Source organism: Siniperca chuatsi, linkage group LG1 (genome assembly GCF_020085105.1).
Source record: "Siniperca chuatsi isolate FFG_IHB_CAS linkage group LG1, ASM2008510v1, whole genome shotgun sequence".
In the NCBI taxonomy this organism is placed as follows: Eukaryota; Metazoa; Chordata; class Actinopteri; order Centrarchiformes; family Sinipercidae; genus Siniperca; species Siniperca chuatsi.
The window spans coordinates 12,101,371-12,125,146 of NC_058042.1; the positions used below are offsets into that span (position 1 = coordinate 12,101,371).

A 23,776-nucleotide genomic window follows, 5' to 3' on the forward strand; every position below is an offset into this window, starting at 1 on the left:
GTGTTCACAATTCACTACCTCCACAACATACAGTAATCGCCTAATTAGGAGAGTCATGGAACCAGAGGCTGAAGACATAACACAAGGCCTAGTGGCTGTTTTGTCATCTGACCAGCCTGACAGACTGGGATCTTTAAATCTTTTTCTGTTACACAGTAAATATGGCAATTGTTTCATATCTCTTCATATTAGAGTCTAATGTCAAGGACAACTGAGTTACATTAATCATATTGAGCTTATGTTTAAATAAATACCATGAAGTTTTGAGTTGGCCCTGAGCTAAGTTTTTTTGGTGTGTGGCAAGACCTTCCTTCATTTTCTATTCTTTTGCATTGCTGCTAACAAAATTTTACAGCTGTGTAGAAGATTTCTGCTTGTGCCCATTGTTCTTGTTTCTTCTTTCTTTTAATTGATCACAATGTTAATGAAGTAAGAGTATGGGTGGAGAGGGGAATACACCTACCTAACTTTAGACTAAGACTTAAGCTCATAAATCTTTGCAACGATTGATGATTGACCATGCTTTGATGGAAATAAAATGTTTTTGACATTTTCTCATACTTTTTTTCTCATTCATTAACTTCATAAAGAAGTTAAAGAAAAAAATTAATTAATTTTTTTTATGTGGATGTCCAGTCAGTGTTGATGGTAAATTTAGTCAACTGAAGCAATACATTCGAGTTCTTCCTGCATCCAATGATGTCATTTGACATCATTGGAGGCAAGCAAGAACTACAGGTTACTTCAGCTTGGATTTCTAGTCTCTGCCTGCGGTGGGAAAGTTTAGAAGAGGTTATTGTGGTGATATCCACGGTAGAAGTGCAGCTAGACTAGGTTAGTTTTGTTGTTATACGGAAGCTCACTGGGTGAGTGTGGCCGTCAGAAGCACAATGCATCCTAGTACATGTAGGCACTGACAGCACAGCTCAGCCAGCAGTGCCGCTGAGGAGAACTCAGTTCTCTCTGTCAATATAGCACTCACTGAGGAATTTACAACACTGACTGGACATCCACACAAAAAATGCAGAATTTTCCCTTTAAGCCAAATGCATCCTTTCAATAATGCAAAATCTAAATGCAGTGATTACTTTTTGTGTGTTGTTATGGGAGCTTGTCCTCTTGTATATCAATGATACCATTAGCAGGAGAGACAATGAAGTGAAACAATTTTGCTCAGTTTCACAAAGTGCTTAAAAAATTCTTCCTCTTTGAATTTGTAGTTTATTTTCATTGTGTTGTTACATTATGGCGTATTGTCATTATGCAGCAACAAAGAGATAGAAATAGACAAATAGAATTGAAAATCTTCCTTTAATACCAACAGCATTTACAAATGTACAATTAAATACCTAATTTTAAGAACAGCTGGTTAACATCTTGCCATCTTGCTGTAGGGGTAATCACTTCATTGGGGTCATCAGGTGGGCACCCTTCTTCACTGGTGTTAGGCCCATGACACCTCCAGAGGGCTCAACAGCAACACCTGGCACCCCAGGTCTCTTCAACCATAGCCAGTTGCTGCTACACTCGGCAGCCTCTGATAATGACCTGGTAGCTTGCCGAAGGGCCCGCCCTCAAACTCCCATCTCTTTCAGGAGCCTGGTGGTTGGTTTTGGCCACAAAACCTCTGCAACCCACCTCCACTGGTAGCACTCATGCTCTCCAGCCCCGCTGCCCTGCTTCATATGCTATGTGTGCATATTTCAACCTTTTCCATTCATATGCTTCACCCACTGAAGCCTCCCAAGGCACAGTAAGCTACACAATGCACAGGGAGCTCTGTGAGGGAGATTACAGGTCTGGCCTGAGATTTGTTGTCATAATCTCTGACAGAAAGATGAGCTTCTGGTCTAGATCTATCTGCATCTTCCAGTCACAGGTTGTGTCAAGCAGGACTATGGACAGGACTATGGACAGCATAACCAGCTCTATTAGCAACAGATGATGTGAGCAGCAACCTGGCCAAAGTGTTACGCCGAGACATGGGTGGATAGATGCACACAGATAGCATCACTACAGTTGTTTACGCCTGCAGATACAGTTTTATCCTGTAATAACTGGCTTCACAGCCCACTTTAGTAAAAGAGAAAATACTTGACTACCACAGTATGAGTAGTTTTGTTTGAAAATGCATAGGTTCAGTGACATAATGAAAATATGACACTGCAGGTCTTGTTTGTAAGTGGCAATACTAGCTGGATGCAACAGTTCTTCATGTGGTGTGTAGCCATTAGGTGGAGCTGGACAGGGTCCATAAAAGTGACTGAGAGGTACTTTACTCCATGTTTGTTCTGCTGCGTAGACCCATATGTGGTAATGGTAAAGATCAATATCCAGCTGTTGATTCATTATTCACCCTTAGTCCATACTGTCTTTGGTTAAGCTAACTGGCCCCATTTGACCATTATATTGTCATGTGTTATGAGTAACACAAGGGGTGCTTGGCAACAAATGTTGGCAGGATGTTTGAAGAATGGCTCTTGTAGGTCATGGTCTGCTGCACACTGAAAACAGCCATTACCACTGACAAGCAGCACCTATCTTGCTCATTAAGTGTTGAGCTTCTCAACTGCAGTTCAAGCAATAACACTGATGTTTGAGACTTGGCCAATTCTTTTTTATTTTTTTTATAAGGATGGTTGCATGAATGTGTCAGCTAAATTGATCAAATGAGCAGTATTACCGGTCACAAAAAAGTAATAATATTTGGTACCAGTGGTTTAAGAAAAGCAACTAGAATTTCAGATGGCTTTTCCCACTGATCATTCAACAACAACAGTGAGTAAATAGGCATTCCGCAGTGAAAAGCATGGCATTATGTAGAGTATATATTACCTGCATACAACAACCAAAAAAAATCCAAATTTTCCATAGCTTATAAACACAAAGTCTAGCATGCCTAAAATTTAGATCCAATATACCACCCCACTCTGTTTCAAGCAACAGGGTGGTAGATCATATGCAAAGGCTGGAAGTGTCTTTTCCAACACTATGGCTGTTAAAATTTCACCCATATGAGTAAGTGTTTTGCAATACAAATTACATTTGCCTAGAGATCTCAACAAAGCATACACATGAAGGCATCTGTTTTGCATGTTAGTGGTGTAGCCATCTACCAGATGGTGGTTTGACTTTAAATTCTTTGATTCACATGCAAACAACAACCCTAAGCCTTCCACAACTGAGAAAAAAAGAATAACCAGAGACAACCAACAGACAATTCTAGAGACTGGAACCCCTTCAATATCCTGTGTTGACAGTTTCCTGGGATTTTAATCTTTTCATGAGTAGTTAAAGCTGCCATTTCCTTCTTTTGTGTTTTCTTTGTACAAGGCAACCAAGCACTGGAATTAAGGGAGTTTTGGTTTCAAATCTGACTTTTTGAGGAGAAAAGGTCTGATGTTATTATATGGCTAAAATGCACATATGTAGCTGCCTATTTCAAGGATCATATTCTCTTTACTCACTGCATATTTTCTTTTTAAATAGAAACAATCAGACTTGCTGTTCTTCCATTCACTCAAGGTGTAACATTTCTCATCGCAAAACATAACATATGCAGAGTCTTTGAATTAACCTGTAATTTCACTAGCTGATACATCCAATACAAAAGCCCTTTCTTATAAAGGTAGTGCACTAAATCCTGCTGCGCCCCGTCTCTTTGTTTCACCAGGTACTAAATATGCTAGCAAGGAAATTCGCTCTCTGCCCAGTCAAGTTCATGTAACCTCCTTTCAGGTCTCCTTTTTCCCCATCTACAAGGGAAGAAAGGATTGGGTTGTTGAGGCCGATGTTGAAATTATGTAAGAAAGGACACTTTTAACAGAATCACAGGGTTCAGATGTCACTGCCACAAAGGTACCATGGTGGAGAGATGGAGGGTGAGGGGTCAGGTAAGCAGAATGATAATGGATAACAGCTGTGAATGGGGATACGAGGAGAGGCAAGCAGGTGGGAACTGAAGGGGTAGAGCAAAGGGGATGTTAATGTGGGAAAGAAGGTTGTTCCCTCTTGAGGCGATAAAAGCATTCCTCCTGTTGCTGAAGGTTATCGGGTTGCAGGTTGAGAGAAGCCTGGAAAAGGAAATGCAGAAACGAGCAAGCTCGTTTTCAATGCTTCAATAACAATACTTTTTAAATATGTTAGTGGCATGGCTCTCTGGATGTCAGTCGGTCAGTTGGTTGGTGCACAACTTCGGTCCAGACTGAACTACCTCAACAACTATTGGATGGACTGCCATGAAATTTGGTAGACATTCATGTCCCCCTCAAACTGGCTTTTCATCCAACCTTATCAGGTCAAATTTTCAACTGTCCATATCTACATAGTTGCAAAACTAATGTCATTCTCAGCCTCTGCTGTACTTTGTGTTTTGTGCTAATTAGCTAAAGTATCTTACTGTAGATCAAAATAAAACATCTACTTACCATATTCATGCATACAGGACAACTGAACGGTCTCGGATTTCAGTAACCTTGGATATAGAAAATGGATGTATGCATGCACTTGTTAGACATCTTTCAAGTTTCGTAGGTAAATATAATCATAATGGGCAAAGTGGCAAATGACTATAAATAAAAAGAAAAAATAATTGCATAACTTTACCATTAACCACTTTCATGTGTTGGGATGTTGAAATGCTGCATGGTAGGCTGGTCATAATCTCTTTAGTGCTCATGACCTTAGGGTATTTGTGGTAGTGTATTTGTGGGGTACACTCTGGACAGGTCTGATGTCTGTTACACGGCTAAAATAAGGAGGGACACACTCACATTATTCTACAGTCACCAGATGCCTTTGGACTACAGGAAGAATATGCTTGTCGGATTTGAACCCAGGAACTTTTTGCTGTGAGGTGACAGTGCTAACGACTGAGCAATTGTGCCACCCTCTCATAATCCAATATAAATTAAAATACAATCAAACTGAAGCTGACTGTACTGAAAACCTGTCAAGCCCAAACATTAAAACATGAGTTGCTGCCCCAATACATTTCACTCCCACTAAATCCTTTCATGTAAAATCCAATCATAATCTAAGATTGTTTGTAGAATACTGGATAATTGAGATTATACCTAACCCTAGAGGGTCTATCTGTCACAGAAAAAACATGCACAGTAATTGAAGCTTTAGACTTACTCTGATCACTGCATCAACAAGATTGCATCAACTGTGCAGTTACATAAACATGAAAAACAAGATGTAATCTAATCTGTCATGCCAGCTTTCATACTCTTTCACTTTCTTTGGTCTAACAGGTTCTTTATAAAAGGAACAAAACAGCATGTCACACTAACATTACACTTACATTAGATAACTTGTTCAGTGTTAATTGTGGCTTCATAAATATCATAACCCACACAATGAGTATCCACTCACATCTTTAAAACTGTTTTAGATAGGTTTTCCTCAGAAACCCACTGCAATAGCATTTTAACAATGCTAATACACAGTAAATGCTTATTATTCATTTACTTACATAACTTGTTCCAAGCCCCCTGTTTAAGTCTTACTGTTGTTACCAAGCTACATGAGGCTTTTCTATTTGATAAAAATCAGTACACTTGTCAAGTAATAACAGTGACAAAAAACTGACCCTATAATCCACAGCATCAAGATTTGCACATATATAAACCTTATATTTATTGAGTCTAATGACTAAGTGACCACAGGGCTTCTGCCTAATATTTGTCTTGCCTGACATTTCACAGAGCCAAGAGAAAACTATTCAATATGAAATGGGCTTTATTACGCTACCAAAATATCACTGTAAAATAATCCTTTATGATTATATGGCCAGTGTGTCATGTTCAGTTCCCAAGAACACTTTCAAGAGCTACACTTTCAGTTCCTTCCTAACAGGTAGGTTTCCATATTACCAGCCGTTAATTATTCATCTATGCTTGCTTGGCATCTCAGTTGGAAAATAAAGCAAATCCTTTGGACCAATGATACAGAATAGCACGGTGACCTCTCTGCTGAACCCTTGTGCATTGTCCATTTGTCTCCTACTGTTGGTACGAGTGAAATTGGAGCCAAGGTGGACATTATTTCTTGATGTGTAAAACCTGTCTCTCACACAGCACAAGTCCATAAACAGCCAGCTCAGTGGTGTGTGTGCAGTGCTTGGTGAGCTAGGTACAGTCCCTTTTGTAATGTGCAAAATGATATCTCTGCAATGTAACCGTCTCTATTACAGGGGGGGAAGAGATTGTCTTACCCTTTGGATTTGCTTCACAGAACAAGACAAATGAGCTTGAGCTGCTTGCTATGGATTCGTAGTGCCTATGCCTATCCACAAGGAAAAATGACAGAGGTATGCTATAAGACAAGTAGCAAATTTGGTAGAGCAGGTTTTATAACATTACCATGTCAATGTCAGTTAAGATTAACTCTGATTAACTTAGTGATAAACTTTAAACTGATAATGATAACTACTGTCATGAGATTAAAAATAAAACCAAGGACCCCTGAGAGGTTTCTATTTCCGCTCTGAATTAGTTTATTCATTTGAATTGGAAAATTAAAAATTAAAAACACATTAAAACAACAAATCCGCTACATACTATATTAATTGTTTATTTTAATGCATCCATTTAACAAATCTTCACAACATATATACAACAGATATGTCCTTAAAGAAATCAACAGTTGCAATGTCAGTTTTTATTTTATTTTTGCATTATGTCCAAGCCCTTTGAAAAGTTCTGTATGTCCTGACGATGTGGACTTAAAAATTCAGGAAGCACTCTGGATTGTTGCAGAAAGTGACATAATCTCTGTCATGAAAGGATGTGGGACAAGCACACAGAGGGATGGAGGAAAAGAAAATTACTAAATAAATTTTACAAAATTAACCATGTTTGCATTTTGATGGAATCTGGGCATCTTATAACATCACAACTGCTCCAGACCTTGTGAAACAGTTTTTACATGCATTACAACAGCACAAGCAATGAAAGTTGAAATGATATAAAATCCATTTCCACATAAAAATGAGAGCATAAGAGTGTTTTAGCTGTGGTTGGCAACAGTTTCTATTAGATAAGGTTACAGAAATGCCTACAAATGACTTTTGCACAGTCAATACTTTAACGTTTATTATTATATAATTCAAGACTCCCACTACAATGAAAAGAGGGATGTTATTAATACAAAATTTCCATATAAAAATAGGAACATTGTTTACACACTGTACACACGCACTGATGTTTGAAGTTTAATTATTAATGGAAAAAAATCCAATTGCATATTTATTTACCTGCGAGTGTAAACGCAGACACATCAATCTCGTGCCCTGGGTGGCTGGTAATACTGCTGTGTGGGTCTCGTGCGTCTAGGCTGTCCATCTCCCCCACGGCGAAACTCTAGTGAACTGTCGTAGTAACCATCATCTTCCTCCTGCCATTGCACATTTGATATGGTTGTGATGTTACTGTGGGTAATCAGATTAGATGTCATTCATATTTCATCACCTTTCATCAACTCACTTGAATACAGTTTAATTAGATGATTCCACTTAGTACTGACCAACAATTCTGACAACATTCTTATCTTAATAATGATTAATGATAAATTATATTATTAATGTTTTCTTTCTCCTTACCAGTACATCAGCAGTAACAGGTTTGATGTTATGCAGCAGGACCTCTTCGCAGTTTCCATAATCACTAAATACAACCACAGCCGTGGAGCCTGATGGATGCACAGCATCTATTCTGGCATGGTAGAACTTCACGCGTGCACACACACAACCACAGACAGAAACAAACAGAAATCTGATTATTTTAATACAAACATTTCCACATCAAGACGAGACAGCTTTATGTCAATTAATTACAACATGACAAACAAATCTAAGACAATGTCAACACTGTGACTGCGATTAGTCACAATAGTACAAATTATTGTTTGACGTCATTTAACATGTTAAGTGTCAAATAAGCTGTCAGGCAAAGAAAAAATATATTTGACTGTTCTAGAATCCCATAATGTCTGTCAGTGAATTGTCACTAACAGATTTAGTTGTTAATATTGTCACAAATTTGGGTCCCAATTTGTAGTAGTTACGGTAGACAGTTTACATATGAGCTCGTTTGTCTATGTATGTTATTGTTTTTTATTTCAGTGTACTTTCTCTAATGTGACACGCAGTAAGTTTAATGCAAACATATTTCAACAATCAGCTATTGTGCTACTATGTTACTAGTCGAGGAATGACATACCTTGCCGTCTTCCCAGTACAGTGCCAGGCACTGGTCTCCAGGTTTCCAAGCCTGTTCCACAAAATGAATTTTCTCTGGTCCTCGAAGACCTTGACCTTTGCCTTGTCCTGACCTTCTTTTAGGTCCTGGGTTATTAGAAATGTTTTTCTTGGAGGGCGGCTCCTTGTTGGGGGGACACGATGAGTTTGTTGGCTTGATTGGCCCAGTTCTTTTGTGTTCCATATCTCCATTTTGGAAATGAGAAGGATCCCCTTTCATGTTTCGACAATCCCGTGATAACCCCACTTCTTGGGACGTCCCTGAGCTTCCTCCCCTGAAGTTAAAGTTTGGTGGCCCACTATCCCTTTGTCGGTCAAGGTGGTCTGCGTTTGGCAGGTCAGTCTTCCCTTTCCTCCTGCTGTTGTTGGGTTCTTCAGTTCTGTCTGTACGTTTATTATTTCCTTTTCCATCCAGCTCACTGACAGCAGAATGAGTCAGTTTAGATGTGGGTACATTGTCTTTTACCCCTCTCCTTTGAGATGGTCCAGCCATGTTCCCACCACCACCACCACCACCACCATCTCCATTTCTGGATCGTTGGTGGTAAGATCCACTAAACTCCATCTGCTGCTGGGGTTCTTTTGAACGTGTGAAAGTAGTTGTAAAGGATGAAGGAAAAACCTGCTCATCTCGCATCTCCCTCCTGTCATTTTGCGATCTGTCTGATGTGCCTCGTGACCATCTCTCCTGGCTCTTCCACTGCTGGGCTTGAGCTGATGTTTGGGAGGTTGCACAGTTAGAGTGAGGCTCCTGACCAGGTTTGGGAAAATCAGTGTCCTTGTGGAAGCGAGGTGGTCTGTCATGCCTCTGTTGCCTATGGTCATTATGAGAAGAGAACTTGGTCTGAGATGTGTCTTTGGAGTAATAGTCTGAGTTGGAGAAATTCGCTTTACTCTCATGATGTCTCTGAGGTGCCTGGCTCTTTGGCTCTGAGAAAACAAAGCAAAAAAAGAGCAGTGTAAAGCAGTGTAAAAATAATGGGATAAATAATAGAAGGAATATTGACAAGACCACATTACAAAGTGCCACACACTGTTATTCAAATAAGATTAAATATCCCTAAAACACTAAACAAAAGCATGAAGGGAAAAGTAGTAAATAAATGACCAAAATATCATTAATGGAATCACCAAACCATATCATCCGTGGTGTAACACAATCAAATATCTAAATATACAGCATATAAAAAGTGTGTTCATGCCCACTTTCAACTACAGCCCAGTGCTGCATTGGTAATCCACACCAGCACAGATTTCAGGCATTTAGAGAACATGTCTTAATTCCCCTCAGCTCATGATAGCAAGAAAGCCATCTGTCTGAATCTAATCGTAACTCTGTCCATGTTGACGTACTGTTATTAAATACTACATTCGTACCAAAGAACTGGCTTGAAAAAGCATACAAACATCACCCTAATTTAAAATCATGAAATGTGTTTAATTCTAAAATAAATCAAGTAGAAAGTTAAAGCATGATGGTTATGGACCTGGGAGAGGTACCAAGGCAGTTTAGAATGGAATTCGGACCAGTTCACCCACCATCAATGGAAAAAACTCCCATCTTGGATTCCAGAAAGTCAAACAGAGTGCTTGGTCCAGATGGCCTTCCCCCTGGTCCCTCCTCCTCATCTTCATTTCTGGACCTGCCTCTTCCCCTTCCTCTGGCTGAGAACCCAAAAATAAGATTATGTAGATCCAATTAAGAACAGCTTAGATCAATGAAACTGGATGTTTGAATGTGTGCACCTTCTAGCCCTGGGTGTCTGCATTTAAAGTATGTGTGACATGGCTGTGTGTTTGGGTGTGTCCATATATATGTGTGTGTGTGTTTGCGTGTCTTGTGTTCTTTTTAAAACGTTAACCCAACTGAATCAGATATTTCACTTGTGAGTAGTAATATAGGAAAAAAAGCTTTAAAAACAGTCCCTTCTCACAGTTGCTGTACCACATGATGAAACGATTTTTTTTTTAGAAATGGGACAGTTCACCCCGAAATCAAAAACACGTATTTTTCCTCTTACCTGTAGTGCTATTTATCCATTTATTTTGGCTTCAGTTGCCGAGTTTTGAAGATATTGGCCGTAGAGATATCTGCATTTTTTGAATATAATTAACTATATGGCAATCGGCTTGCTGTGCTCGAAGCGCCAAAAAAATACATTGAAAAACTCAACAGCAATGTCTCTTTCCAGAAATCATGACCAGGGTCAGTTTCTGAGATGTAGGTAGCCCAAGTGTATAACTGAATTATCCTGATTGTTTTCACATATTTAGATATATATTTTTATATGTCCAAAAAATACAGAGCCATAAGAGTATATAAAAAGCAGTAATAATCCCAGAAAAAAACTTGACGTTGCTTCAAACTCCTCATATCTTGACATTTTCAGTGTGCATTCTTCTGGGGGAAAGTAAGGAGCACGAGTTATTATGAAAAAATTCTGCTTGAGTTGCCAAACACGCCCTGTTTATGCTAATGCGCACAAACTTCAATTAAGTTGACACCGAATTAACTAACCAATATCTTATTCACTGTTTTAGTACCATTTAACACCAATCTAGACATTGATAGCCGAAAGAGACATTGCTGTTAAGTTTTTCAAATGTATTTTTTGGCGCTTTGAGCACCACAAGCAAAGTGCCATCTAGTTCTATAATATTCAAATATAATATTCAAAAAAGGCAGATATCTCCAAAACTCACCAACTCACACCAAAACAATCCAGCTGGATAAATAGCACTACAGATAAGAGGAAAAATATGTGTTTTTGATTTCGGGGTGAACTGTCCCTTTACAGGGGCAATATGTAAGAATTGAGACTACTCTCCACCTGTCGAATTCATACAAAACAATAGGGGGCAGCATATCACATATCAGGTCATAACTGCTGCTAACTGCTCTTAGCTAGTTAGCTCAGTTAGCTGTGCAGCTAACTTAGCGGTCCCAATAGCTGACTGAGCACCAGAACCGGAGTCGGGTGAGCGGGCAACGGAAACAGGATCAGCAGCCTCCCAGTGAAAACAGCCAGACCGGGACCTAAAACAGCCTCCAAGACCGATGGAGGCCAGTTTGACGACAGTGAATACAACTGTACCGAGGTAATTTAAGCGGCTCCGACCAGGACTGACTCCGGGGCCCACGGTGGGTGGGTGGGTTCAGGCGTAGAACCAGAATATTTTTCCCATCTAATTCGGTCGATTAAGGATTTATTTCGACCAAACCACCAAAGTTGGTGATTGTTGGAACAGTTTTAAGACTAACCAAGACGGTTTTGGTGAGTTTTATTTTGTTTGAATGAAGTGTGTTTTATGATGAGTTAACAAGGCTATTAAGCTGGTCTTAGTTCGGTGAAAGAGAGAAAAGTGAATTCAGAAGCTGTACGGTTGTATTTTTCTGTTTGATAAGGAAAATAGGTTTAAGAATATTTCCTTCTCCCAGCTGGAACTACCTGAGCTCGGAATATCGCCTCTCGGGGGCACAAGTGACATTACAACACAGGACAGGCCGTGGCTAGCTGGTTAGCATGCTAATTTCTGTAGATATCTCTGCAACACAATACATAGACGTCTTTGACATGATATCATAACTGTTACTTCTCCACATTCTGTTGATAAGGTTAGTTCATTTTTTTTTTTTAGAACTAAAATTCTAACCAAATCTTACATATTGGCCCTTTTAACAAAACAAAAGGCAGCAAGTTGTTCAGTGTGATGTGTTTCAAGTTGCTGCAAGTTGATTTTCAGTACTAAAACAAATACAAAACAATGACTGCAGGTGAAGTAGAATATCCATCTGAAACCTTGCGGTGTGCTTGGGAAAATAGTTGGCAGTAAAGTGTGTATACAATTTGTGGTAAATGGACTAAAACAAGCAAAACCGGCGCTGTGGACATTTAACTAGGCTGTAGGTGATTTTCGCTGCATTTAGAGGACCTCCACACCACTCTCCCAATCTCACTCCTACTCTGTAGAAACATTAAGTGTTTCAGGCTATGGGGCATTTTTTCAAGATAAAGCGGCTAGCATGCGTGCGCGTGTGTGCATGTGTGAACCTCTGGGTTGGGGCCTGTTACATTCAGCTACCACAGGGCCAGGTCTGCTACCAGTAGATCCAGTCAGTAGGCTGTTTAGTGCCACTTCAAGGTTGTTGTTATTATCCATTAGAGCCTGCCGAGCAGCCTCCCTGTTAAAGCCCATCTCCATGATGTCTCTCAGAGCACGTTCATCCACCTACACACAGGACATAATGAGAGAAAGAACAAAAAGAAGAAAAGATTGTATGGAGAAGGTATAAAATGTATAGGTAAAGGGGGGAAAGACATGTGGTTAGATCATGGTTGCTTGGTAATATTAGACACACAACTAATCTAACCTAAAACAAAACTCTAAGTGACTCCCATGCCTGGCCCACTTAAAAGGGGAAGTTGTTTCTGGATCTTTTTTCTTTCTCCACTGTCCATCCAATTCATTTTTTTCTGTCACAACGAAAAAATGGTTTATTGTGACAGAAAAACGCCCTCCCCTTTTAAGTGGGCCAGACATGGGTATCACTTAAGAGTTTTATTTTAGGTTAGATTAGTGTGCATTCAAGTTTCAAATATCATCAAGACAGTCCCAAGCCAAACACTGTAATATCCTGTTCCATCCTATTTATGTGTTTAGCCCAAAGCTGGCTGACTTCTGCATAGAAACTGGCAGGTCACAACACAAAGCTAGACAAATGGAGTGCCACTTGATTGAAAAACCTGACCAAGCCTCCAATTCATTTAGATTTCTACAATATCATAATCAATGCCTCACCCAGTCTATGAGCCATGAAATAAGACTTCAATCCAGACCAAAGAAAGCAAAGAAGGATGGAGAACAAGTTATAACCTTTGAATTGCTTTGTTAAAGTGAATGCAGGCTTCAGTAATGTGAGGTAAAATCATCATTTCAACACAGGTGTCTTTCACATTGTTTTACAGGTCTGGACCAAGTTTGTCTTCTCACCAGTTCTCGATAGTTTCCATCTTGTCTGCTTTCAGGTCTTTCGACCCTGTCTTCTCGTCTCCTCTGCTGGTATGAGTCTCTGCTCCGGAAGGAGGAAGCAGCACTGGATAAATTACTGCCTGCATTTCCTCCACCACCAAACGTACGGGGACCCTAATAAGTAAAAGAACATAAAGATCAATAGAGCTGCAGGGTTGGACAAAACAATAAAGCCAACACAACAAACGGAACTTTGTAGTTGAAAATGTAATTATGATTTTTAATTTGAAGAGCTACTCGAATGTCAATGGCAAACAAGGTTAAGATGAATGTCAATAAGGAGCATGTAATTTTAAAATTGAGGCCAAATGAAAATTTCCAAATCGATAAGAGAAACAGCAAAATTAGTTTTAAAAGGAGTGGTCCTGAAAATCAAATGTCCAACATTAAAGGTAGGAAATTATAGTTTAACTCAAGATATTATTATATATTATATTATTACAATTTGCCGCCTAAGACAATTACAGCATAGTATGATAGATTGAGCGTATAATACACAATATATTGTGAAACAAAGCTAACAAATGTGTATTACAAAATGTTGAAGTAGCTCTGTAAAGTTATTAAGTACCCTGTTGTTACCCCAACCATCTCCATAAGATGTAATAAAGACACATACCCATGATAAGGGTTTACATACCTCTTTGGTCTTGGCCACCTCAGCAATGGCTGCCAGCCGCTGTTTTTCAAACTCATCATTGTCATCAGTACTTTTGAGCACACTTTGAGTCTTGAGGGTCTTCCTCTGGTCTAGTTCTCTGCTGTCTACTTCCTCCTTCCTTTCACACTTCTACAGGGAGAAAATAGAGAGAGAGTAAGAACATGTTCTCCTCAATCATTTATAGTTCCTTAAGAAAAGAATCAATGCCCTTGACAATTTCAACATTTCATGGGTTTACATTAGAACTATAATTAAGTTGAAGTTGAAGATTTGTTGCAGCAATCAACAGCAATCCAAATCCCAAAGCCTCCCAGCTCACAGTTAATGTTTTGAAACTCAACTGTGAACTGTATTGTTTCAAAAATATCAACAGTGCCTTGGGAGGAATGATGATGGAAACTCAACACTTCCTGCAGCTGTTACATAACTGTAGGAAGTGATGATTAAGTCAGAGAGTCAGCATCTGACTGGAGCAATGACCTTTGCTTATGAGTAGGATCACCATATTTTTGTTGCATTGACAGTCGCAGCATGGTAAGCAATAGGCGGCACAATTAGAAAGCCAGATGTCACTTATCTGAAGAGAAGGAAAGTGGGCAGCTGATACATAAGATTATACTGATGACCTGTTAGGTAGCAAGAGTAATGAAGGGAATGAAAGTAAAAGTAATGAAGTGGAAAACGTATTAGCGATGACATGCCAAATGTATTATAAGTTAAGAGGTAAGGTCACCCAAATTACAAAAAAAAAAGACATTGGGCCCTATTTTGGTGGTGTAATGACCAGCGCAAGCAGCACTCCGACCGTTTGGTATTTTCCTGACACTGAAATTCTCTTTGTCCATTCTGTGTAGTATTTTGGTGCCAAGTGCACAGTGTACAGTACACAGGTGGGAGGTTCATTCAAATGGAGACAGCACAAAGAGTTGTTGGTAGTTTGGTGAAAACTGGGTCTTAAGACTTTGCCCCAACAATAAATGTCTCAGAACCACTTCTGTTTCTGGCACGTCTCTTTGCTGCCAGTCTGGTGATTTTATCAACAAGAGAAAACAAAAAACTTGCAGCAAATGCACAGCAATAATGGAATAATGCTTAAAATGTAAATAAACAAAATTAATTAAACACTACCCAGGTAATAGACGCTGCGCTTCTGATGAAAAGCTTCTCCTTCAGTTCATTAAATCCTTGCAGCCAGGCAGCAGGACAGATATGCTGATAATTCTGCAGTCTCTGCTTTCAGAAATGCTACACCAGAGCGCAGTGCCATTACGCATGACCGACCACCATGTTTAACTTCATTAAATCTTGTGCAAATGACACCAGGCTGTTACAGAAGAACCACACACACCTCCATGCACATCACACAGGTCCGTTATGATTAGGTACTTTGCCTGTTTCACGAGAGACATTGGATTACCGGAGCTACCTAATCCTGTGCGTCACAGCCTGCCTTCTAACTTTAAAAAAAAAAAAAAAAATTTCAGTGGTTCATTATTTTATTCTTGAAATGCATTACAGTGCAAACACTGCTGTATCACATTTTAAGATATGATGGCAATTTATAACGTGAGATACAGTAGAATTATGACTGAAATAGTGTCAGGTTTGCAGCCATATAAACGGCTTTCCCAAACAATTTTTCCATTATTTGTTTCTATCATGATTGTACTAATTAAATGTTAAAAAAAAAAACCCACACCATCTGCCTTTGGCTGCAGATTTGTGGTGCTGTGTGTTCACATTGTGCGGTTCTACACCATCCAGACAATATGATTTCCTGGAGAAAACATTTCTTTATTTGTTGAGTTGCTGTTGTCATGCGTCGATGTGACTGACACAGCTGTTTAAGAGTGATAAGACCCGTGATGTGACTGGCTGAGAGTGAATGTATTAATCACCACACCCTCTAATCTATACTCCATTCAGCCCTTTTGCACTTTGTGCTGCTGCACCTACATGAAAATAGCAGGTGCACTTGGAGACGCACACACATGCACCCAAGACCTACCACTGCACATGGTGATGCGTATGCACAATTAAAATAGGGCCCTTTATCTTAATTACGCATGGTGGTACCTAGCTACGTAGATTGTTTGGCTTTTACTTTTCCATCAATGAAATTTCTACCGCCATTCCAATTCATAGGGGGAGAATGGGATTATTTTTGTGGTCCTAAAAGCTTTGAAAAATTATTCAGGAAAACCTCAAAAGCAATGTCTCTTTCCAGAGACAATGTCCTTGTTACTCTGAATAAGTCACAGCCTTCACTGTGGACAGTTTACTATTTTTTATATTCGGTAAAAACACTTCCCAAAGATAAATGCCTGTGAGCTCTGTAGATTAGCCAGGCTAACCAAGGCTCTGGGACTGAGCAAATCGATTCTTGAGGGACAAGGCAGATTAAACCAAACCTATCTGCTCGCCTAGATCTCATTAAGGTTAAGCTGTAACTGATGTAAATATGATGACTTAAAATGGACTCAGAGCATGAGTCAAATAATTCTATTGTCTGATGAGATGTAAATTAAATCAAAATCTTCAGGGGAAACAAAATGTCCGGTGAAAACCCACCAACTCATTTCACTTTCAAAAACATTCTTGCTGTGAAGCATGGTGGTGGCAGCCTCACACTGTGAGAATGCTTGTGAGTAGCAGCAACTGGGAGAAGTCGAACTGATTGACTGATTCTCTGCAGCCACAGAGAATCTGTTTCAGAGTGCCAATTACCTTGGAATAGGATAATATTTATATAACCTTAAGCAGACATCCAATCAACACTAAGTCCTGAGTGACCCAGCAGTAGAAATACATTTACACTGAAAATCTAGAGAATGTTGAATGATAATTCCCAAATGCCCCTCATCCAGCTTTACACAATTTGAGAACATCTGGAATGAAGTGTGGGTGAAAATCCCAAAATCCAAGTGTCAAGCTGATACAGATGTATGCCACTGTGAACCTGTGAGGGAGTATTAGGCTCAGCAGTTTTTAAATGAGAAATGTTTTGAATGAATTTAATTTTCTGTAAATAGGGGTGGTGGAAAATGTAAGGTGGGTCAACAATTGCTGAAGGCACTGGGAACTGAGCAGTTATTCTTTTCAAAATCTAATACTGTGTATAGATACCAATTGTTTCACAATGTGATGGAAGTAATTTGGAACACAAGATTTATGCACTTAAGAGGCCTGCTTATCATCTTTGAAACATGTTTCTCTTCTCACCTTTTCTACCATTTGCCACAGCATTTCATTTTAATACAAACACAACACTTACACCATGTATATTTTTGGAAAGGTAAATCTGTCATTGCACTGTTATGCATTATGTGTTGTAGGACAACAAAGCAGAATTAAAATTCAGTCATGCATTTTAAAGATTCATGAAGACTCTCACAATCAGTTCAAAAAGATGAGAGAGAGAACACTGCCAAGAAAAGGGACATCAAGGTCCACTCCTGGAGCCAGGCCTAGGTCTGGCCCCTCAAATACATTTTTTAGAGGTTATTGTTATTCAACAGTACCTCTGACTTCTGCTGAAATCTCATTTTCATAAACTTGCATTTTCCTGATTGTATTATTTTTGTTAGTTTGCTATTTTATATTCCTGTTTCTAGTTTATTTTATTTTATTCTGGTGTTTATGTCAGAGACACACTTTATAACTGTATTTTGAAAAGTGCTCTATTATAATTATTATTATCCTCACCTGACCAAATGGCACAAAGGGAGGAGGTCCACCTTCTGCTCCAATGTTACTCCTGCTGTGTTTGGCCAGACTCTGCAGGTTGAATGGTAAAGGGAGATCATTCTTAAAGACTAAGAAAAAATACAATCCTAGCAAGAGTAATGAGAGACTGGGGGTGGCCTTTAATGCACAATTGAAATGATTACCAACATATGAATTCCATATTTTTTAACAAAAGTATTTGAGCCATCATTACAAAATTGACTCTCACCCTTTGTAGTTCCCATTTCTCCACCATGTGATCAACCTCTCCTCCAAGGACGGAGATTTTTGAGTCATCGAGCAGCAAAAAACCATTTTTAACCTGGACTGTACCAAGGAGCTTTACCTTTGTTCCAGGGGGGGTATTAAGACTGCAAAACAAAAACAAAACAATAAAAATGTATGTATGAAAGTATGCTTCATATATAAGTTGTTTAACCAACTGTTAAATGTTAAACACTTCAAGGTTTTAAGATATTAAAACTGCATATACCAAACCCACACTATTGCCGTACCCATACCACTTTATAAATGACATGGAGCAGTGCCAGAGGATGGGTAGCGAGGCTAGGAGAGACTATTAATAATCCCAGCTGCTCACCCATCCTCATGGTAAATTAAAAGCCCCTCTATCTCATCAGGCCTGATAAGGCCTCTGCCTCTCTCATTAAGAAAGCACAGGGACTTAGAGGGATTTCCAGCTACTGATGCCGGATGCCAAAGCAACAATTAGGGATTTCACTCCAAACCTCTGGGATAGATGCTGTTCTCATGATAGCGGCCAATGCACAAGTGAGGCACTCTCTATCCTCAATTCAATACACAATCTTACTAACACACTATTCACCCTCTGATCAATGTTGCTACTTAATGCTTAATTGTCATCCCTCTATATTACTGTATCCCACACTGAACTGTAATGTCTGTAATCCATCTCATCCTTCTTTGCCACTCATTTATGGCCTCACGCACACTAAAGCGGATACTTTCATAAGAAACACTAACTACCGCTGTTGGTAGCCAGTGTGTGTGGCGCTCATAAAGAGGGGATTTGTTCTGTTCTCTCCTCTCTTCCCATCAGGAAGTCAAGGCCCACATTCTGGCCACTCCACCTGTACAGACTGGCTAGTCACCATGGCAGCAGTCACCAAGGCCACCGTTGCCGGGATGAAGATGTAATTAAGGCTGGGCATTGTTAGATAGCTGCCACTACGTGGAAATTGCAGATAAAGGGAAAATTGAGGCATGTGGTGGGGTGAGAGTGTTGACAAGGAGATGAAGGAGAAGGGTGTGTGCAGAATCTTACACATTTGCTTCGAATATATGAGGAATATATGACACCCTGTTTTGCATACTAGAAATATGTTTTTTTTACAATTCTTTATTTTCATTTAACTAATGTTATTTCTTACCGGTAATAAACGGTGTTATTAACTTCCCAGACTATTAAAATATACTACATATAATTGCACTAAACATAACATATTCCTGAATGCAACAAAACTGTTGTTAAGGTACCTGATCTTAGACAGGTGTTTAAACTCCAATCCAACACAGGTGGTATGCCCATCTGTCATTTGTAGGCGCAGTAATCGCGGCGCGCCCTGGGACTCCTCATGGTTTTTAGGAGCGGAGACGTTCCTCACCTTCTGCACCTGGAGAACACATGGACCCTCCAACTGGCCATGTGCAAGAGACAACAAAAGAATTATGGCTTAAAAGGCAAATCAGCAGCATGCGAGGGAGGATTGCAACAGCAAAATATGAGAAAAAACTCAATACACAAAACAATTTGAGTATTTATCGATGGTTACACTAAATCATTTCTATGGCATAATAAAATGAACTCTTTTCATTTAGCATACCTGTGTCAGCAAAGGTTTATTAATTCCTCACAACTGCTTCATGGCTTACATTAAGATTCAGAGTGACCATTTTATTTAAAACCATTTATCAAATCTCTCCTCTCAAATAATGACTTCTATTTCTGTGAGAAGAAATGTGTAACGTGTGAATGCAATCTACAAGCAATACTGCAATCTGTATGTAGTGTAATGTAATTATAGATGCTCAGATGGCATTCATATTGTTAGACATATACACTGCACAAAGCAGAGTGTAGGACCAGTGTGACATGAGGGGAAGGGAGCAGAGGTTAAGATCACATAGAATTACATGTTTTAATCCTCTGGCAATAGTTGGAACATGTTTTGTTCTCTCCAATTGCTCAACTCAAGTTTCACAGCTAAAGAAGCAGTTCTTGGATCCTTGTTTGGCAGTGTGTTAGGGCCATCTAGTGGCACTCATGAGAACTGCATTTCAGCTGAAAACTTGAACCTGCACTTTTAGCTGTAAAAAATACTAACGGTAGCACATCATTTCCCATTAAGTTTCAAAAATGTAGCATTGCAATGGCTGTATAAGAATTTCTGTACCACTCACCTTCTCAGTTCTTCCACTATTGATATCAGATGGTAGAACTTTTCTCCCAATAGGCCTAAGATCACTCTGCAAAAGAGATACTACTTAATTAAAAAGAAATAACAAATTATGTGCCAGTCATAATGAAATAACTAAATACATTCCAAAAATGTGTTTACCTACACTGTACTGTGCCTCAAAATAAAAATAATCGGCCTAATGCTATTCATTCGCATGTTAGGGAGGGGTCCTTTCACTTGTCCCATCAGCGCCAGAAATTGATATCATGGAGCCAATTCGCAGCAGACCAGTAATCATGCCTGTGAACTATTAGGCAAATCTGCAGTACTGTTTGCAGTTTTTCTCCATATTGCAAACATCTGTCAGACTTCTGCTGGCTGCACCAAGGCACCAATTCCAAATGGGTTGGTAAACCATCCTTTTTACAATCCTGTTTTACCGCAGCTGACAATATCTCTAAACGTAGGAAACCTAAAAAAGTAATCGCTTCTTTATACTGGTGTCTCAATAAATTTCTCTATACACAATTACGTTATAATTATTTCAAAATGCTGAATCAAGACTTGTAACAGGGACGAGGAAATGGGACTATCACTGTTTTGTTAGCAAAGCAGAAACTGCTCCCAATTAATTTTAGAGCTACTTTAGAGTTTTTAAGGCCCAGCAAGCTCTCGCCCAAAGTTACTACATGTTGGTTCAACCAGGTATGCAGTAATAAGTCAAAGCTGAGTCTGAGATCTTTTTGCAGCACTTCAGGCCAAAACTTAAAGGTCAAGGCTTTTGCAGTAAATATAGCTACTGTAGGCTTTGTACTTCTCTGCTACTGCAGGTCAGAAAAGCAGTAAAATTGTCTTATTTTCAATCCTGTTCTACATTTCTAGCATTCCCAACTATTTCTGGTTCTTCTTTACTTATTACTGTTTGTGTTTATGTATTGTCTAGTCTATTGTCTATCTATATTATGTTTTTTAAATGTACAAAATAATAATAATATAATTAGCTAATCATAATGGCTGCATTATATATTTTTGGTATCATGTTCATTTCTGATATCTTGTTAGGAGGTAGGCAATGGACTGAACACATTGAACCTTCACAGAGTAGAGAATTTAACACCCTGTTTAAAATTGTGTGTGTTTCATTAGTGTGTATGGTGGCTGTGTGCATCAGTATACACCTGAAAAGCAATGAATACCAAATACATTTCCACAATATTTCTCACAACAGTTCACAGAGCAAACCCATTGTTGAATATACTATCTGCATACTGCTACATAAATACAGAGGAGACTGCTGTTACGCTGGAAAAATGTACATGTGAAACTTGCAAGATTAAAACTTACATCAAGTGCAATACGAATAATGTCATTGTGTGTTATTTTCTCAGCAGATCCTTTCAGTTCTGCTATGCCTTCATCACTGAGGTACCTGTAAGATGACAGACAAGATGGAGAGGGAAGATGATGAAGTTGGCAGAGGTTTCAAGTAGTAGGTGAGCATGTCTAACCACAATGTTAAAACATTTAAAAGCTTCTAGGGAGCATGTACCCAAGGCACTTAAATCACAAGTCCATCAATATATTGGTAGACTTCTGATTTAAGTGCCCTGGGTAATTCTCAAAACAGAATTCAGTTAACCACGAAACGAGACAACGTTTTAACAATGTTAAAAAGATTTTTATTTTTATCTTTTCAAGAATTGTATATAAATGTGTTTCACCACGTGATAAAACTGAAATGTGTATCATTAATGCTATGTTTTAAGGCGGGAGGAACGGTGATGCAAATTTCAGCGTCTTTGGTCAAATTATAACATGTGCCACAAACAGGACAACTTTAGAAGCATCGTTAAATGTATGAATTTAGAAGGCGCATCTGTACAATAGCATTACTTAATGACTGGGTTAAATATTATTAGCCTCGTTGAAATATGGCAACACTGCAGTAGGGACCATCAACCATTAACAAAGTCAGCATTTTATCACAGCTGTACAGTAATGCCTGCTGCCGGGAAGTTCTGACTTTCAAAAGCACTGCAAGTTTCTGAATTTAGCTGAGGTCGGCGCTCTTTGACCACTCCACCATGTAACGTTATTACTGCTTATCGGTTAACACAAACTGTAGCGTCAACAGTTTACGTTACGTTAATAGCATGCCAAGTGTGTATTAGCTATGTTAGCTAATGTTATTTATCTCGCTAACGTTAGCTCTTAATTAGGTAGCCTTAGTTTCGCTTCAGACAAACTAATAAACGTTGCCACGATCCGCACAACCTAAAGTGGTTGTGTGTACATCGGAAACCTTCCTGCTCTCGAAAAACTATAATGTAAAGAAGATAGAATAATTAGTTAGTGTTATAAATCAACACCAATCTGGCACCTCAGTGACTTAACGTTAGCTAGCTCACTGACGTCAGCTACCATGCTACCTACCAGCCCTCTTTGGTCAGGGAATCTGTCAAATCGGTCATTTTCGTCTGTCAGCTGTAACTGTTAGATGTGTAAATAACGACACCAGTAAGTTTAAAGTGAACACCCTTCAATAACCACTATCTGATTCTATAATACATATTCTTCTTCTAACAATGCTACAGCTTGCTAATGTGAGTATTGAACGGCTCTACGTATCATACGTCACCGACCGAGACGCGTTCTACAAGTATGGAGTGCCGAGAGTGTCAAAATACTTTTTTAAATTTCTTTTTCGGGTTTTTTCTTCTCTCATGTATAGTTAAAATGTGTCTGTGGGAAAGGCTGTGTGACATCCAGTGTTAAAGGACACCCTTTTCTTACTGGAAGAATTTCTGAACTCGTGGCGAATTCAGTTGTCCTCATAATATTGGCGCAACTGCATCTATTTTGTTCACCCCTAGTTGTTGGGCTCATTTGGGACAAGCCAATCACAGTCCAAATCTTGTAGCCCAACAAAGTTATTTCGCCCCTAAAAAAGATTTAAATGATTCCCTTTTCTATGTATGTAAAAATGTTTATGCATTTTTCAGAAATCAACTGATGCCCGTTGGATTCCCAAACTAAAACCTCTTTTATCCTAATGACATAAGATAAGATAAGATAAATATTTATTGATCCCCAGCTGGGTAATTTGGTTGTTGTAGCAGCACAAGGACAGCAATAAGTACAGATAAATAGATAAATTAAAATAAGGTATATAACATGGAGACAAAATTAGGGTAATTAAGGTAAAGTGACAATGGTGTGGTTAAAGTGACAGCAGTGTGATTAATTGCAGCAGAGTTAGCAAGTCTATGTAAACAGTGTATACCAGACTACTATATGATATGATTAAGTAATGGTACTTAGTGTTTTTCAGTGTTAATATAGAGATATAATATATAATATAGAATATAGTGCAAAAGTCAATGTAACATTAACATAATATAGTATGATATGGTACATTCGAAGATGAAGAAGGAGAGGAGGAAGGTGTGTTCATAGGCAGAGAGAGAAGAGGAAAGCTAAGAATGTAGGACTGACAGTAGGGACTTTGAATGTTGGGACTATGACAGGGAAGGCTAGAGAGTTGATTGACATGATGCAGAGAAGGAAGGTGGACATACTGTGTGTCCAGGAGACCAGGTGGAAAGGTAGCAAGGCTAGAAGCTTAGGAGCAGGGTTCAAGTTGTTCTACCATGG

At 39.0% G+C, this 23,776-nt stretch overlaps 1 protein-coding gene and 1 long non-coding RNA gene across 5 annotated transcripts; both read right to left on the reverse strand.

Moving 5' to 3' along the window:
• Positions 1–1,344: 1,344 nt before the first annotated feature.
• LOC122875357 lies at positions 1,345–4,965 on the reverse strand. Its single transcript, XR_006377811.1, has 3 exons — positions 4,606–4,965; positions 4,428–4,474; positions 1,345–4,073 (listed from the first exon to the last, which is right to left on the reverse strand). It is a non-coding gene; the product is annotated as an uncharacterized LOC122875357 (long non-coding RNA).
• A 1,598-nt stretch (positions 4,966–6,563) lies between these two features.
• tdrd3 (tudor domain containing 3) lies at positions 6,564–22,778 on the reverse strand. 4 transcript variants are annotated; one of them, XR_006378255.1, is made up of 14 exons: positions 22,556–22,778; positions 21,467–21,551; positions 20,124–20,189; positions 19,200–19,360; positions 17,911–18,052; positions 17,661–17,732; positions 13,935–14,084; positions 13,256–13,408; positions 12,316–12,493; positions 9,803–9,928; positions 8,226–9,193; positions 7,607–7,732; positions 7,262–7,435; positions 6,564–6,779 (listed from the first exon to the last, which is right to left on the reverse strand). XR_006378255.1 is itself a non-coding variant. In XM_044198998.1 (14 exons), the coding sequence occupies exons 1-13, from the start codon at positions 22,591–22,593 to the stop codon at positions 7,285–7,287; spliced, it is 2,382 nt and encodes a 793-aa protein (XP_044054933.1). In that variant the 5' UTR covers positions 22,594–22,778; the 3' UTR covers positions 6,564–6,779; positions 7,262–7,284. The 4 variants fall into 4 exon arrangements, 3 of the variants coding, with proteins under 3 accessions (XP_044054933.1, XP_044054942.1, XP_044054949.1); XM_044198998.1 differs by having other exon boundaries at positions 7,262–7,401; XM_044199007.1 differs by having other exon boundaries at positions 6,564–7,401.
• Positions 22,779–23,776: the final 998 nt, after the last annotated feature.

What these genes read in the sequence shown, in the direction of transcription:
- tdrd3 (XM_044198998.1), bottom strand. Translation starts at nt 22,593, where the DNA reads ATGACCGATTTGACAGATTCCCTGACCAAAGAGGGCTG. An exon ending in TTATTCGTATTGCACTTGAT is followed by an intron (nt 20,190 to 21,466) that starts GTAAGTTTTAAT and finishes TCTCTTTTGCAG; the next exon opens with AGTGATCTTAGGCCTATTGG. An exon ending in TAACAGGCCCCAACCCAGAG is followed by an intron (nt 9,929 to 12,315) that starts GTTCACACATGC and finishes TTGGGTTCTCAG; the next exon opens with CCAGAGGAAGGGGAAGAGGC.